This window comes from Idiotropiscis lumnitzeri, chromosome 8 (assembly GCF_059441095.1).
Source record: "Idiotropiscis lumnitzeri isolate Australia: NSW breed Sydney's pygmy pipehorse chromosome 8, RoL_Ilum_1.0, whole genome shotgun sequence".
NCBI lineage: Eukaryota > Metazoa > Chordata > Actinopteri > Syngnathiformes > Syngnathidae > Idiotropiscis > Idiotropiscis lumnitzeri.
In genome coordinates, this window is record NC_142398.1 from 20,014,738 (window position 1) to 20,032,727 (window position 17,990).

The 17,990-nt window shown below is 39.1% G+C and overlaps 2 protein-coding genes across 3 annotated transcripts; both read left to right on the forward strand.

Annotated features, from left to right (window-relative positions):
- The first annotated feature begins 3,959 nt into the window (after nucleotides 1-3,959).
- cenpk (centromere protein K) lies at nucleotides 3,960-7,062 on the forward strand. Its single transcript, XM_088303151.1, has 10 exons — nucleotides 3,960-4,121; nucleotides 4,393-4,494; nucleotides 4,588-4,644; nucleotides 4,854-4,917; nucleotides 5,560-5,606; nucleotides 5,691-5,773; nucleotides 5,862-5,960; nucleotides 6,111-6,240; nucleotides 6,347-6,400; nucleotides 6,661-7,062. Exons 1-10 carry the CDS (start codon nucleotides 4,119-4,121, stop codon nucleotides 6,814-6,816), a joined length of 795 nt encoding a protein of 264 aa, XP_088159277.1. The 5' UTR covers nucleotides 3,960-4,118; the 3' UTR covers nucleotides 6,817-7,062.
- A 1,290-nt stretch (nucleotides 7,063-8,352) lies between these two features.
- smap1 (small ArfGAP 1) lies at nucleotides 8,353-14,479 on the forward strand. Of its 2 annotated transcripts, none has more exons than XM_088303717.1 (10): nucleotides 8,353-8,669; nucleotides 9,070-9,203; nucleotides 9,525-9,610; nucleotides 10,374-10,449; nucleotides 10,559-10,624; nucleotides 10,710-10,788; nucleotides 11,856-11,986; nucleotides 12,276-12,495; nucleotides 12,840-13,177; nucleotides 13,801-14,479. In XM_088303717.1, exons 1-10 carry the CDS (start codon nucleotides 8,552-8,554, stop codon nucleotides 13,936-13,938), a joined length of 1,386 nt encoding a protein of 461 aa, XP_088159843.1. In that variant the 5' UTR covers nucleotides 8,353-8,551; the 3' UTR covers nucleotides 13,939-14,479. The 2 variants fall into 2 exon arrangements, with proteins under 2 accessions (XP_088159843.1, XP_088159845.1); XM_088303719.1 differs by having other exon boundaries at nucleotides 10,713-10,788.
- The last annotated feature ends 3,511 nt before the right edge of the window (nucleotides 14,480-17,990 follow it).

The following is a 17,990-nucleotide window of genomic DNA, read 5'->3' on the forward strand; positions in this document are numbered from 1 at the left end:
ACTGCAATGTACATAGGCAACAATGGGAATAAAATGGCATTTTTTTCCTGAATATTTCCTTTACGTTGTAATTCTTAATCAACAATTGTTACTTTCTCGAATGCAGACAAATAAAAACCGTGCTATACGACACGCCACTCGGCGTGTAAAGCCATCAAACGTATTATACTGCACTATTTAATCCCTTTGTGTCCTTTTCTACGAGGATGCTCTAAACATATTGTGGCTCGGAATCTCCCGTGTCCTTTCACGTCTTAAATGCGTATCGTGGCTTCTTGACCCGCAGACGTGTTTCTCTATTCGGGCCAAAAATTTATGTGAGAAACACAAATCTGGCCCCGGCAAATAAAGCCGATGATGCCATGAAAACACAAAGTTTTGGCCCAGTTTCTGCCGTCCTTTAGGGGGCTTTTTTTGTTCTGCGGGTCCGGGCCGTAATTTCGAGCGTAAAGCATGAAAAGTGGGGACAAATGAGCTGCGTTCCCCGATGGGCCGAGCCACAAAGGCGCAGGGCCGCCCCCCCGCTGCCTGCCATACTGAGACAAGTGTGTCCCACCGCACAAAAAGGACGCAAACGTTTGGAGGCCATATGGTTTTTGAAATTTCCTCACAATTTGGGACAATTTGATGGATTGAGTTAACCCTTCTTTTAAACAGTTGAAGTGAGTGCGAACAAAGGCCATAATGCCTACATAGACTCTCCCTTCATGAGGGCATCTGCGGCAGTTAATGTCTGGCCCTTTTCTTTGCCTGCCGTTTTGAACAAGTCAATGAATTACAATGAAAGTGGCCTTTTTTTGTCGCTTGTCTTTCTCCGCTTTTAGCCGCGGAATAATATGTTTGACTTCTGTCCAAGAAGGGTTTCTAAACAAGAAATGGATTTTTTTGAAAGTGTTTTTAATGTTAAGTAGGGTGCTTATAAAGAGTTGAGGCCGTGGCATTGATGCCAAAGTCTGGTTAGGGAGCCTTTTGTTTGTTTTCTTCCTTTTGCCTCTTTATTCCTTTTGTCTTTAAGGGGTTTAATGAAGCTGAAAACATGGTGGTGTGAGAAAGAGAGAGTGTCACGAACAGCAACTGAAAAGGCTGCCTCCCGTTTAACCTCCTTTGTTCAAAGAAATGATAAGTAGACCTGTCTCTGATCGGGCTTGTTTTATGGTGTTTGCCTTTTTTTTTCGCCCATCTTAAAACTTCAATAAGTTTAGAGGACTGTATGGGTATTTTATATACTGCAAGTAGTCAACTTGATGTCCTCATTGAAAGCCAAATAATGATTGGGCCATAACATTAGGCACAGCTGGAAAAAACAAAACTACTTTCACCAGAGTATTTTGGTCTTTTCGTGCCACTAAATAATATCATCAAATGAATGTGTATGATGCATCTTAACAAAAATTGTTAAATGAAGATTATACTGTGCCTAAAATAGTGGCCAATGAGTTCTTTATATGTCATGAAGTGCTAAAAAAAATCAAAGGAGAGAGTGTTAAGGCAACCCAAGTTTATGGATTTCACTTGTTTATTTTATGAAGGCTTGTCAGGAGGCCCCATGATAAGTAATATTACAGTCTGTGGGACCACTTCATGGTAATTAATCTGGAGGTCTTAAGTGTATTTCAGTATTTCACTTCAAGATGGGGGGGAAAAATCACTACTTCAATCGTCCGGAAAATTGAAGTTTGATGCAAGAGTCCCTACTGAAACAATAGTACAGTCCTCCCCTTGGCCCCCCTTTCGTTTCTCTCCCCCCACTCCCTTTTATATTATTATTTGCACCTTGTGTGAACAGTCTCAGGTGCAAAGCTAAATTAATTTTTGAGCCACTGATGGCCGTATGACAGCATTGCAGTAATGCAATGGAATGGTTGAACTACTTTTTTTTCCAAGTGTGAATGATGAAATTAATTACCAAATAAAGACCTTAGATGTTAAAAAAAAACATTAAAGGTATTTTAATATGAGCAGCAACAATAATTATTTTAACAATCACAAACATTTTCTCACAATTAACATTGTCCTTGTTGTTAAAAAAAAAAAAAAAGAAAGAAAAGAAAAAAAATACAATAGACATGTAAACGACTTTATATTTGCCCGGAGTTGAATCACTCTATATATCTAAATGGAGTGGGATTGCAGAGTTTTAATCATAGCCTTCCTGCAGAGCCAGTTAATACTTCAAACTTCAATTTTACGGGCGATTGAGCTAAGCATGTTTCTGACAGAATTGATGTATGTATTAATTTCCTTTAACTGTTGATTAATTAGGCTGCGCTGAAGGCTCACACGGAACGGTTTGTTGGCAAATTTCCATATTAATCAAATTCTAGTTGATCATTCAAATAATATATAGTTGGACTTTTAAGGAAGCTTTAAAACAGCAGGAACACCGTATATTTTCTCCCAAACTGCAGCTGCTACATTTGAAACCTTGTATTTGAACCCAATAACACAGTGGAATAAACACCCTGGTAGATAAACATGATTAGATGGCAGCAAAATAAGCAAAATGTCTAAACATTCTTGTCATAAAGAGCTGCAGTCAATTGGTGTATTAACCCAACAGCACTTTGAATTAAAACATCTGTTTAAAAACACAAACAAAATAGCACAATCAGGACCAGTAAATGCAGTGACGCTGCATGTGTTATTTTAATAAAATAATAATAATAATAATAATAATAATAATAATATCATCATCATAATAATAATAATAATAATAATAAACTTTTTCTAATGTCATATATAAGAAGTGGCACAATTTTAGGGAAAGCAGCGGTAAGAGTAATTGTACATATAGTAGTTTGCCACATAGACTGTAACATAATTGGAATTTTCCACGTTAGTATATTTAACCAGGCAAGGGAATTGGGAATAGATTCACATTTGCAATGCTGACCTGGAATCAGACAGCAGAGTAAAACAAAGCAAAATAAAATCAAATAAATACACTCTGCAGAGAGATTCAATTTGCTCGGAACATTCTGTTGTAAAGATGATTAATGCATTTAACATTATCAAAGGACAGAAGCCCCCTATAGTTAAAATCAGAATGCATTTAATTAGGACATTGTAATTCTTTATAAATATTACGTATATTATTTCTTTACAATAAATTAAGTTATATCGCTTAAGATTAGGAGTTTATTTTAGTCTTATTAAAGATGTTTGGCGCACTATAGCAAAGTTTAACTTAAATATCCATATCTCGTTGCATGAGTAAATAACCTGAAGGCACGTTCGCTTGTTCTCTTAAGGATTTTTTTCGACATAATATTTGTGATTCATGGACATAGTTTGTTTTCAGCGAGCATGCATTATTCAGGGAGAGACAAGCGGCAAGGGGACGAGTAAACAGAGACACCTGCTGGCCAATTTCGAAAATGTACGCCCACTCCATTGACCAGCTCAAGACTCGTTTATATGGAATTCACAACAACGACAACAATAATAATAATAATAATAATAATAATAATAATAATAATAATAATAATAATAATAATAATAATAATAATAATAATAATAATAATAATAATAATAATAATAATAATAATAATAATAGTGACATTATGTGACAGGTCATTGCTTTGTAAACTTTGTTCACTTGTTTTACTAGCAGAGGAATGTGGTTTTAAAAACATTTTTAACCACGAGTACTAGTGAAAGAATAATAATTAGAAAATAGCAGTTAAAAGTGGCCACAGAGGCAGAACTTGAACAATACAAGACAATACAAGACAATGCAATACAACTTTATTAATATAGCGCATTTCACAACAGCTGGAGCTGCATAAATTGTCACGAATGCACTGATTTTTTTCAACGTGGTGAGTAGTTAAAAAGAACGCGAAGTGCATACAAACAGTTTATAGCTCAAACGTTTCTTATAGGTTATATTTTTATCCTTTATTTTTGATGGATCTTGCTAATTTATAGACACGTGCGCTGAAGAAAGGACGCACCTTACGCTTAAAAAAAACGAATGCGCAGAGGGACGCAGCAGTGGTGCTCCTCAATGCTTTGTAGTTACGCTGTCGCGTATATGACGTCATCATTGTTGGCGGCATTTTGAAAAAGAAGGGTTTGTTTCTTGTTGCCAATTCAGTCAATCAACTTCGTCAGATATGGTAAATGTTGAGTTCCTGTTTTATGTTAACTTGTATACTATACGTTTAATTGTATAATACGGGAACTATTCCGTAAATAGTTTAGCCTGGCTTGATGTTTAGAACCGTGGAATTGGGTAAATACGTTTTCAAGGCACTGCACAGCTTGAAAAAAATGCATAGGGGAACTCTTGGGCAGATAGTTCATGTTTGTTGAATAGTAAAAGTGGAAATATCACAGCATTGACTATTGACGTGACTTCACATTACGCTCGAAATTGCCTCTATACAGGATGGAGTTTCACAAGGCAAAGAGGATCTATTTGAACTGTCAGAAGCTGCCCAGATGGAGCTAGTGAACCAATGTGAGCAACAGTTTGCTCACCTTGATGAGGTGATTTTACATTGCATTTACACTGCATGTTGATTCTTGATTAATTAAACTACAATTCTGTAGAAATTAAACAAAATACTTACCCCGTTGCAGCTTCAAAACAAGATTTTACTATGTGAACCAGACCAGTGTGAAAATACTCAAGATCAGGTGAGATGACTGCGCATGTTGATTTTGTGGAATCGGTTCAGATGCTTTATAGTCTACCTCTGATGTTGAATGTGGGCGGAAATAATTGAGTTTCCTGACATTTCCTTTCAACTTCCTGCATCTCGCATTCCTGCATTTTATTTTTAAGATTAATCAATATGTTTCTATGTGGCTTCGTTCTTTTTAATGAATTCATGTAATGTTTTTAGTCTGTCAATCGGCTGTTAACAACAGAAGCGGAAATGGAGCAGTGGCTTACAGTGGAGCCGAGATGTAAGTAACCATTGTAACATTCAGATGTAAATATGACTGCATATTCATTGTAACATATTTTAGAAGTTATATGCCGAAGCAGTTTTAATAAGATCATTCATTGATGATCATAATAAATCAGAATACTTGAATAACACTTAATGCAGATGTCTGCCAAGGTCAGCACTAAAGGGATAGTTTACTAATTTAGCAATTTTCAGCAGTAAAAGGTTGATATTTTGCCTATAATGAATTTGATAACATCATTATTTTCCATATCGAATTAACACCTTTAAAAACAGATTTTGCCACTTTGCTATCGACTGAAAATGACATCACATGTCACGGCTCACCTAACGGTCTCAAGCTGAGATGATCATTTGTGGCGTACCGTACATGTAAACACTGGCAGTGATTTACTGAAATCAAGTGTTGCATATTGATAATTATTTGTTCCCTAATTATTGTGAGACATTATGAACACAATGGATGTGCTCATATAAATAAATATAATGAATTATGTAATATAACATTATATAATTACTATATAGTTAAAGTAGAGTATAGACTTCCTCACCAACAAACAAATAAATTCACGCATATGCCGGTCAGTTGTGGGAATTGTATCATTATGGCTTCCTATATTTGCTTTAATCCATGTAGTGTTGGCAGAAAACTCTGAAGTGTTACTTAAAGCTGGAAAAGAGGAGGTACGGTACAAGCACAAGAAAAGTACATAATCGAAAACGGATTCTGCTTCTGATTTGCCCACTCTTTTTTTTTTTTTTCCACAGATGCTCAAGCTATGCTCTGAACTTGAGATGGTTCTCTCTTGCTATGAAGCAAAGCGAGACAAACTGCGAGAAACTAAAGAACTGTGCGCAACCTTTTTAGCTTGCACGCATGCATTACTTTCTTATCGTGATGCGTTTTGCTGAGGTTTTTGTGTCAATTGTGTGTTTAAGTGAAGAGAAGTGGTTGGAGGAAAAAGGACAAGTGCTAAAGGCTGCCACTGATCATGCAAAGCGACTACAAGAACAAAGTCAGATATTATCAGAGCACAGGTGAGTGGTTTAGGTTTTCTGCCACTTAACATTCCAAAAATAAGATATTACTACACTAATCTAAAAGTATTTTAAAACGAATAAAAATGCCTGTTAGTCCAAAATTATTCTAATTATTGTGGTTTGTGTGTGTGTCCACATGGATTCCAGTGTTCTGCTGGAAACTAAGGAGAAGATCAAGAAAATGAAAGACTACAAGGAAAAGCTGATGGATTCTCTAGGAGACATCCTAGAAAAACACGTCCCTCCTCCTTGCGGCGACCTCAACACCAACAAGAAGGTGCGCTCACTTTTCTCCTGCTATCGACGATGTTGTTGCAGCTGAAACACAAACGTCTACGTTGTTTCTGATCTGCTGTCGCTCATCATGATCTCCATTTCCTCAGAATATTACAGATGATCTAAATGAAGACTCAGTTTCCCTGAATGAAATTCTGGAGGTGAGTTGCGTTGCAAAGGTACGAAATGCACAACGGTACATTCCCCCATGGTAGTACTTGCAACTCACCACACAGAGCAACTCATTCGTAGCTGCACAGTCAAGTAATCTAAAATGTCTCGAGGCATCAAGCTCAACTGCTTCTGTTCATGCTTTAGCAGAGCATAAATGAGATCAGAGTTTAAAAAGTGCTTTTTGCTTCTTTCTTTGTCGATGGAGAGGGTGTTGAACCATATTCACTGCTTCCCGTGTGTCTTACAGCTGCTCATGAACAAGGTCCTGAGCACGCCACATGACCCTTATGTGACAATAGATTCCACTTTCTGGCCACCGTATGTCGAGATGCTGCTCCGCCATGGTATCGCTGTAAGGCATCAGGAGAATAACTTCAAGATTCGCTTGGAAACTTTTTTCTGAAGCTGTGCTGTATTTGGCATTATACGAACTGGATCAATTGTGAACCTGTTTTTTCTTGTCATTCCTTTTTTATATTAGTGTTGCTTTCGTATATATTCTATACAGTACTTGTATGCTACAATGCCTTCAGTGATACTATATTGGTGTTCAATGAAAGTGTCTTTTCAAAAACAATACTTAACTAGTTTAAATTGACATTTTGAGCTGAATAAAAACACTGGCCAACAGAAATTTTTAAATCGGCGATGGCTTTATGTGTCACTAAATGCATCTTTGATGTTGATTTAAAAATGTCTGCTTTTTTTGTAACACATTTAGTTTTTGAGATATTTATTTAATATTTTTTTGTATTTGAAAATAAAAGCTTGCTCAATACGGATTTCACTGTGTTGTAATCAATGGGTCCGACATTTCAGGGGAAAAAACACTTAAATTATTATTATATTATTACTAAATTACATATGATGCATGGTACTTCTACACCACTGCAAATTACAGCCATTACCAACAGGTTTGTAACTCAATTAACTCTTAATTGAATCAGTTGTCCGCAATTTAAATGACTTGAAATGCCATTCATCAGTTGCAGCACATCCGAAAATGTTTTTTTTTAAATAACTAGTGACAGAATCAACTCGAACGCCAGCTTCTGTTGGCCATTTGCAATTAAGTAAGTTCTGTTGGCATCTTCTTGCCTGCTCCTTGTAAGTGTTTTCATTTTGTATTTGTGTGCTCGAGTTTCAGTAGCCATTCAGTTAATGGCTCTTAAGTGCATCTGCGACTGTTCTCCTTTTTATTGCTCACTTCACTTGAAGAGAGGCGTATCTAATGATCGCTCTCAATACAAACTGTGACTCGCAAGACAAAGCACAAAAATTGACCAAGTGATGGCTCATTAGTCAAAAAACTCATAAGTTGGGGCAAGGTATCACTTTAGTTGCAGCTCTGCTATTAGATTTTGCAGGTGTACCTAATGAAGCGTGTAACCCAACTGTTGGGGTTGTAGTGTACAATACAAGGTCTTGTTTTTTCACATTACACCATCCTCCACGTATAATATGGAGGACTGAAAGTGCCCAAATTAAATAAGTACACCATGAAATGTTCAATTAAAATTGTAATTAATTGTTTGATTCATTAAATATGGAATTAAATAAATCAGATGAATAAATATATGCACCATTAAATAATTAAATAGAAGTATCATGAATTAAATGTTAAATTATTAATGAAATATGGAATTGAATAAATCAATGTGTCATTCATTAATTAAATCACCAATGATTATATGTAAAAATATCTACATATTATTTCTGTATCTAATTAATTATTTCATGGTATCGCATGAATGAATGAAACAATTAATTAATTAATGACAATTTTAATTTAACATATCACGGTGTATTTATTTAATCAATTTTGGAACTTTCAGTCCTCCATTGTCTAATGGTTGTCATGATTTGTAATTGTATTGTGTAAAAGTTACTTGATTAAATTGAACATTCTGCAGCCGTGCGTAATCTTTCCTCTGATCCGAAACGTGAAGAAACTTCGTGCGTCACGTGACGTCATCGCGCCCATCCAAGAGGAGGAGCGATTCCGGTTCCGGGTGTCTTCATACCAGTCGGAGGCGTTCGCCTTTCTGATTATGATCTTTTATCGGAAACTTTTCTTGACTATCGACGGATTTTTGTAGTTCCTATTTTATTCGATAGGTTAAACGGAAGAAGCGAACATGACGACCCGCTCAGAGAGAGAGAAGGCCCAGAAACTGAACGAGCAGCACCAGGCCATCCTGTCCAAAATGCTCAGAGAGGAAGACAACAAGTATTGTGCCGACTGCGAGGCGAAAGGTGCGACATTCACCACGTTTAGTATTTGTTACTTTTTACCACACAAACATTCGCCGTCCGCGGTATGAACAATTGTAGCATCTGTTAGCCGACACAAGGCGACTCCGAGGTACGGAAGCGGCTCCGGTAGTCAGCTGACTCCGCGTCCCTTGAAGCTAAACTAAGCGCCTAGCTAGCATGCTAACATTTTTTACCTCGTAAGAACATGAACTATGTCCTTTCTCAACGAATCCGTGTCTACTTATATAAAACTCACTCAGCATGTCTATCATGTTCTAAATCAGACAATTCTAAAGCCTCATTGTCACGTCACAGAGGGATCTGTAGCGTTTCTACCGTTTGGTGTTAGGTCTTCTCTTACTGGTCTGGTCCACCATGGGGTCCCTCTTTACTTTGTCAGGTCCTCGATGGGCGTCTTGGAACCTGGGAGTATTTATCTGCATTCGGTGTGCGGGCATTCACAGGAATCTCGGTGTCCACATATCCCGAGTAAAATCAGTCAACTTGGACCAATGGACCACAGATCAAATCCAGGTATGGTTGTGTTAATGTTTCTGTAATAGTTTTGAATAATGTACGCTGTAATAGTGACTACTGAGTGGTATTTTGACGGACCTTCACAGTAAGCAGCACGAGGAATGTCGTGTTACTATGGATTTTTCCGTTCACAAATAATACATTTTATTATTTTTATATTTTTAAAGTGTCAGTGGCTTTGAGCATTTACAAATCCATATTATTGCTCATGGCTAATTTTCATCTGTGGTCCGTTGTCAGTTCAAGATTAAATTTGCCAATGAAGGAGTGCATTGTTTCAGTGCGTTTACCCCTCTCTGCCCTCTTCTTTTTTTTCAGCGCATACAGGATATGGGAAACACCAAGGCCAGGCAGCTTTATGAGGCCGACCTTCCAGCAAACTTCAGACGACCTCAAACGGACCAGTATCTTTTCACTGTCTGCACTTCCCCGAAAATCTCACTTGATGAATGTTAACCCACGGGCCACATTTTAGTTTGTAAATAATCCCAAAGTGTACAAAAAAACGGCACTCGGTACTCGACGTGCCACTGGGGACCCCGTATGCCAGTGCTGGCTGCGCTCGGAAATTAATGAGATCAAATGCACTCTACCGAACACACCCACACTCAAGAGTAGTGCACGGGTGTCGGCGTGGAGTACCGAACACACCTTAGGTTACAGTTTGTTAGCTTGCTGTCCGTCTCAGCAATGGATCGCTTTGTAAAAACAAAAAATCCCTAATTTTATAGAGTAAAAAAAGAAGAGCGCGGAAAATGAGCCCAAACAAACTGAAGGAGCTCCGGAAGCAGCTCGTGAGGCTTGGAAACAGTGTGAAACAAGTATTCACAATAAATGTAGCTGTACAATTCGGGCATTTCTGTCACACTGAGCAGTGCACACGGAAGAAGATTCAAAGACATAATCAATTGCCTGTAAGGTCCAAATCTCTACCTTCGGGCAAATTCATACCTTGCATTGAATACATGTCTCTACCGCACACTATTGGTGTGTATCATGCTTTTATTTAAAAAAAAAAAGAGAACCACTGAAGTAAGGGAAGTCTTGAAAATCTTTTTTTTTTTGAAGTGCAAAGCTACACCACGACAAACCAATGTCAAAGTCGAATGTGTACCTCAAACTGTGGCCAGTGTGTAAAGCTATTTTTTTCCTTGACTCTTGCCTCAGAGCAGTTGAATTCTTCATCAGGGATAAATATGAGAAGAAGAAATACTACAACATGAATGTGACCAATGGCGGAAGTGTACGTTCCTTTTTTATTTGGGGGATGTTACTATTTGACCACTCTGCACTTCATGTTTTTTTTCTAGGCTCAAACTGATTCATTTATTTTTTTAATGTTTTATTTTCAGCCTAAGGATTGTATCAAGAAAGAGAAGGAAACAGAGCGAGGGAGCAAGGTGTCATCTTACACCAAGGTGAGTTCTCGTGTACGCATTCGCACAGCCTTCTCAGCTTTCACCAGTTTATCCTCTTAAATGACTTTTAACTTCTTATTTTAAGAAGAATGATGAGTCCAGGCCTGTCCCTAAAATCAGCCCAGTTAAGACATCAGAACCTTCAGTGAACCTACTAGCACTTGGTGAGTCCGTTGCTCTTTTTTATCAACCTTGCATCGATTAAAGTGTACAAAGGAATGTCGTGTGAGGAGGCTCGTGCCTATCTGACATAATTTGTACTGGCGTGGGATTTGCGCAGCATCAGCATACCAAGTTAAACTGCCTTTGACGGAGAAAATAATTCAAATCCTCTCCGGTTTGCCATTTTCTACCTGCGCGTTTCAATTGAGCTTGCTAAGTAGTGCGGAAACTAAACCCTGATGGCGATGTCTGTGTGAGCTACGTAAATAGTATGACGTAATTTCGTACTTCAACCTGTTAATTAATTCAACAAAAGTGAGAAGAAAGACTAAACAAACACCAACAGTGGATGACATCCAGCATTTTTTTGTTCCTCCTTTTTATTTATTCAGTACAACAAAAATAATGTGGCAACGACATTTTTTTTTGTCCTTCCCATTCATGTTTTTGCACACAAGTGAAGATTGTTGACTAATCAACAAACTACAGCTTGTCTAGCTCCACCCTGTAGGAACAGTATTTGAGAATTTTTGTACCCTTCACAACATTTGACAATGTAAGTTCAATAGCCGTGTCTATATAGATTAAAGATAGTAGATAAAACTGCAGAAAACGCTGCTTAGTCGTGCAGAAATGTTGAAGCAGAGAAGCACTGTAAGTTTGGTCTGGCAGGAAGTTGAAGTTGCTGATTCAACCACGGACGCTTGTTGCTGACTTAAGACTTTTTTATGTGTCAACATGGCAAATTGGAAATGGTCGCTTTAGAGTCACATCAGTGGAGGACCTCATTTCCTTAATTCTTGATAAATTGCATGAGTTAAAGAGTCGACAAGTTCCTGCCGTTGTCTTGTGGTCAATGAGCGCAAGTTGGACTGAGTCTGTGTTAGTGGAGAAACATTTCGTAGGAGGTTATAGTTATTTATTATCATTGTGTGACTGAGTGAGTGAATGTTCCATTAGTTTTGGGAGAATTCTAGTTTGTAGTTTGTGTCCGTGCCTGACGCCGCTTTCTTTCCGAGTGTGATTATTTTCCACCTGTATAACCAGTCTTTTCACTTTTCTGTGGTAGACGCACCAGCAGCTGCACCGAGCAACAATGGGATCACGAGCACAAGCCAGAACAACAATGACCTGGACATATTTGGTCCTATGGTATCCAACCCCCTGCCATCATCCGCGTCAACTTCTCAGTTTCCTCAGGTACAACCTGCCAAATTGCTGGCATAAGGGTGGGGGATCCTCACATCTCCAAAAGCATCACTTTTGTGGAGACCAAAAAAAGAAACAAACAAACACGTTTGTTAAGCCATTATTATTGCATTGACCATGAGAGCATGAGCGAATTCTCAATTTAGTCGTACCTTTTGAACTTTCCCAAAAAATGCCATAGCCCAACAGATGAAAATCCAATTTTGTATTTCATCTACACCAAACAGTGGCTGCCCAAATCGTTCGACACCACTTCTTCTGTCTTTTTTCCTCCATCTAGGTGAGCTCCAGCAGCGTTGCAGGCACTCCCACACAAGCCCCAGCAGCGGCGGCAGCAGCAGTGGGCGGAGCCACGTCAGGCTCAGGACAAGGCGATCTTGACCTGTTCAGTGACAGCAACAGCGCAACTAAGACGGAAGATCATGCGAAGAAGCCCTTGTCCAAGGACTCCATCTTGTCACTTTATGGAACCAACAATATGTCGCCTCAGGCTCCAGCTGGTAAGAGGACAGCAAGTTTTGTTATGCACCCAAAATCACTACTGTTGATAGTTTAGCCTTCATTCAGTGTTCATGCAAAGTAAGCGTAGTCAACTAATACTCACTTGCACTGCATTAATTAGCGTTGATCAACTGACATTAGTTTAGCTAGTATTATATGTGTAGACACTTGCTTGGTTTTATAAGCAGCATCTCTCATGCAGAAGCCGGAAGGAGAACGTACCGGTGACACCTTGCGCGTGCTTCCCTACTGGCTCGTGTACAATCTAAACATGAGCAAACCTGTATGTCACGGCACGTTAACATTCTTATTTGCGCAATGCTCTTTGTCCTCTTTCTGTCAGCGGGCATGTTCATGGGACCCTCTCAGATGCAGTTTCCTGTCCAGACCTCCGCTGGTTATCAGGCCTTCCCTGGCATGGGCACCGGCATGCCGCCTACGACCGTCATGGGTGCCATGATGGCACAGAGTGGAGCAGCCATGATGGGGCCCAGTCCAGGAATGATGGTTGGGATGACCATGCCCAATGGCTTCATGGGAAATGCCCCTGCTAGCGGCGTCATGGGCATGGCCCCAAGAATTATGGCGCCACATGGCGCTGCCATGCCTGCAGGCATGGTGCCCGCCCAAGGCATGTATGCCATCCAGCCTGGGCAACAAGCTCAGTGGAACATGGCTCAGGTATCAATGTGTAACGCTTTCGCTCTGTTAAATCACTGCCCCTCACCCCCACCGTTTACAGGATTGAAAAATGCTGCCAGCTACCTGCACCTCTGAGACAAATTTGATATCTGATTGGTTTAAAGAAACAGTCCCATTGCTAATGTTTTGTCACTTCGGCGAGCACTACTGATTCTGAAGCCCCATGGGCAAATTAGATGGACATTGCAGCAAATAAATCTTATAGGACAAAAAAAAAAATCTTCCATAGACTTACGTTTGGTGTGGTATTAAAAACTACACCAGATAAATGTCCCTGCCGAACTCTTTAAGTGTTTCGCCCAACAGGGAAAGACGATGTAAAAGCTTTGACAGATTCCTGATATTGTTTAGAGCTGCTGTAGTAATTCTGACCATTAGAGGGCGGGCACACGCTGACAAAAGTTCAGAGGAAAAGCCAAAAGAAAAAGAGTTGTGCACAAAAGTCCATTTTAAGCACGAGGACTACCTTCATCTCATTTATTCTTCAATGAAATTTTTTTTATCAGGTCTGTGCTGCATATTGGCTCGTTGATTGTGGACTAATGGTTTAGGTAATGTTTTCCTTCTCGAGTGTTGATTTGTAACGTGTATTCCACCCTCAGGTGAGCCATCAGATGTCAGGCTTGCATCTGAACGGCGCACCCGCCGGACACATGGCCTTCACTCAGCCTCCAGCTGCTATGGGTGGTTGGGCGGCGCCGGGATCCGGCCAAACTCTGAGCACACAGCTATGGAAGTGAGCTTTACGGTGAGACCGCGGACGGACAAAGGAAGAGTGGTGGTTGCAGAAGGTGCAAAAGATCTTTTGTGTTTCTCTGCACGTCACTATGAACTGATGTCGATTTTCCACCATGGACCAGCCTTCAAGAACATGGATGATACTATCTCTACTTGCCCCCTCTCCTCAGCACTCTGTCTCTCTTTCTCTCTATTGTGTGAGTGAATTGGGAGTCTTACAACGTGGCAGATTCTGCCTGTCGTATGGTTTTTGATCATTGCTTTTATTTTCCTTTTTTGGAAAACAAATAGAAGGAAATAACAGTCCCAACAAAAATTGTATTGACATATCAGAAAAGCTGCAGGACCAGTTACACAAGCTTTTATTGTATCATTGTATCAGGATAAGATTATAGAACATTTAAATAAATAGTATTTAACGGGAGATGATAAGACTAATCCAGTCTCTGTACTGCTCCCAAGTGTACAGCGCTGTATAACCTTCTTTTAAAGTACTTGTGGTTCCCCTATATAAAAAAATGAATAAATAAAAGTCATGATGAATGGCGTGTGTCATCTCACCTTTTAATTCATTCACTACCAGCTGAGTTTAAAAAAAGGATCTTTCTGCTTTTGCTTTTCATCAAGTAGTACGGTGTCATTCATTGGAAAAGAGTATTTTAAATTACTTGAAAAGTCTTAATTGTTCATTGGTGTGAATGTTAATAGTTGAACATCTGTGCCTGGGCATTCACCTGGAAGACTCTTTAGCTTCCCCCAATAACTCCGGTAAAATGTAGGTCTTTCCCTGAAATACAAAGACTTTCATCTCTTGATTGAGTTCTTGACGCCAATTACCGATTTGCTATTGGCCAGGGCTCTGGTGCATTTAAGGTATTACAGAAAGCACAAAAATACTCTGAATGTCAACACTTTCTGAACCAAACAAAACACGCACTACTGAAAATAAGCACTAGGTGGCAGTATTGCATTAACTTGTAGTTAATGGAGTTGCCCGCTCATTCACGAGACTGGCTAAATGCTGCATAAATCTATAATCTGGGTTTATGATGGGAATTTTACGGATAATTTAATTTAAAGTGTAATTTCCTGAGTATCACGAGCTATAAATCATGCAATTATTTGAAATGCAATAGCGATTTTGATTATTGCACTCAATGATTACAAAATTGGCATAATAGTTATTATATACATATTATATATATATATATAAAACATTGATAAAAAATTATGTCTAATATTATACTTTGTATACTGTACTTGAGTTCAAAAATTGAGCACCTTTATTTACTTTAAAAAAGTTTTTATAAACAATCCAATCCAATAAGTATTTAAATAGTGTTTCCAAGAATTGAATTTGTCTTAAAATTGTTTACATTAAAAGAATAGTCTCCTTCACCCCCCCCCAAAAAAATAATCGTTTTATTAATCGTGATTTAAATTCTTACTAAAATAATTGCGATTAAAAAAAAAAATTCAGAATCGAACAGCCCTATATCGAATTATAGTATATTGTATTAGTAAATGAGTACGATGTAGACAGTCCCACACTAATAATGATAAATATGTTTTCAAATGAATGCCTTCTGACAGTGTCAATCAAAACGGCATTATTCCCATTTAAAAGGCTTGGCTCTTGATTAACTTTATTCATGGCTTTACAAGAAAAAAAAACACTATTACTATTGTAAAAGAAAAATGCTTTACAGGCCATTCCAATTGTGTTGCTTTGCTTTAAAAAAAAAACAACACATTCTTTTGAGCTGAGCTTGTCTGTTTTTCAACCGGCTAGCTTTCCAAGTGCACTGGAGCCGGCTCAATGAATGCCTTTTTTGTTGTACGCGTAATAGACAGGCACATCCACGCAGAGCTTTTGGAAAATTAGACTCATGATGCAACATATTCAAACCCAGTTGCCGTTTGACAGGCAGGGAAAATGTGCCTCTTGTTGCCTCTCTGGAGCACAGCTTCTTTCTTTCACGCAGCCATGGCAGTCGGAACAAAAATCTGTCAATACATACTACGACTGTTCCTCCGCCCAGCTCAAACTGGGATGTGTTCCAGAATAAATAAACCCAGCCCAGTGAAGGTTTTTACAAGTGGATGTGGCATGCCGCGTGATCTAAGCCTTTCTTTGCGTAAACCCTGTTCTAGTGACACGAGGAATTGTGTATAAAATCTTGTCGAACGATCCCAAGCACTATACGAGCCCTGCCCAATTACCCGACGTCTGTCCTAGTCGGATTAAAAGTGGGTGTGGTCTCTCCAGCCAGCTCTACCTGTTTAATTCCCGCCCACCGGCCGTCCTGCACTGCTCAGTCACCCTTGCATGTTTTGTTGAGGCTGACACCAATGTACTTTTCTCTAATGATGGCGAGGGACAAACGAGGCTAGTTCCAACTTGCAGAGGAGGCCCACATATGCAAAAAAGAGCGACCTCGTGCTTGGCAAAACCTGAAAGCATTTGAAGTGTTTTTTTTTTTTTTTGTGGGGGTTATATTCAATTCTGACAGGACTATGTTGAAAGGTTTCACGGTGACGTTTGATCGCAAGAGCATTTGCAGTTAGGCATTCCTTTTAGCTCACATGTGTCAAACTCAAGGCCCGCGGGCCAGATCTGGGCCGCAACCTCATTTTATGTGGCCCGCAAAGGGCAAATCATCTGCATCAATGTCCTGTTTCAAGCATTTTTTTCTTCACTTTTAACAACACTGAGATATGAGATATTGCCATTTATTTGTTACCAATCCTCCCCTTTTAAAATAAATTGAAAAATTGTTGAACAATTACTTACTAGCTTCTGATTTCAAAACTGGCTTTCCAATCAATTTATATGGGTTCACAGTCATACCGGCCCTCTGAGGGAAACCACAACTACGATGTGTCCCGTCCACAAAAATGAGTTTGACACCCCTGTTTTAGCTGGTGCGTCAAAGCTAACTCAGATCCAAAATAGCCACATGAAGAACGCTCTTACTTTGCATCACTCCAGGACCTTGAGACATTCCTTCTCGGTCGTGCCGTCTCGTCTTTGGTTAAACTTTGGCAGGTGCATTAAATATGTCACTGATATGAGAGATCAATTTGAATTTGTGAACATTCCATGATGACATTTCGCAGGCGGGTGTTGGAGTCACTTTTCTGCTTACACATCTTACATGCGGCAGATGTACACCGAAGGAAAAAAAAAAAGGTTATAACATAGCGGGAATGTTCTAGAAGCATTTGGCAAAAAATCTAAAGTGCCCGGGTTTGAATTTTATTACAGCTCGTGCTTTATAATATCCAATTATCAATGTCTTTGTGCCTACGCTCCCATCCCAAGCGACTCTGATTTCCTCAGCAAACGGCCGTGACAAGGGAGAGGGCAATCAAGACGGCTTCCTGTCTTTATTCTTTGATGGAATTTATGCGGACTTCACTCACTACAGGCAACCTTTCAAACTATAGTTTGTCCAGTACAATTCAACATTCTTGGCTTTGTTGTAAAGTCATCAGGATTAGGAAGAACCTGTTCATTGGCTTTTGCGGGCCTGCACTGGATTCTTATTTTCTGAATCAGCTTTGCAGCATGTGGCATACATTACATCGACGTAGATTCTTTTAGCAGCGGGTTAAACGCCTTTGCAGTCACACGCTGGAAATATAACTTTTATAACTTTTATAACTATCTTCCTCGTGGATATTTAATTAGAAATGTTTGAGGGAAACTGGGTCAAAACGGCAATCTTCTGATTATTAGATTACCCTTTATCCGTGGCACCCTTAAGCCTCCTTGTAAAAAAAGTTGCAACATTGTTCTATAAAAGTTTTGGTACGAATAATACAGCATTATGATTTTTTCCATCTTACAATAAAATTATACTCTGCAGAAAATGTGACATTTACTGCCATTGACGGCTATAGACATCAAAGATCCTTTTTTTTTTTTTTTTTTTTTTACTCGGCTGGTAGTGAATGAGTTTTAATGCAAAAGCAGTGTAGTGCATTATTATGCAAGAACTGCGTCGTGTTTGGTGGAAAAAGGTGAAATTGGCTCGGTGCCAGATCAAGA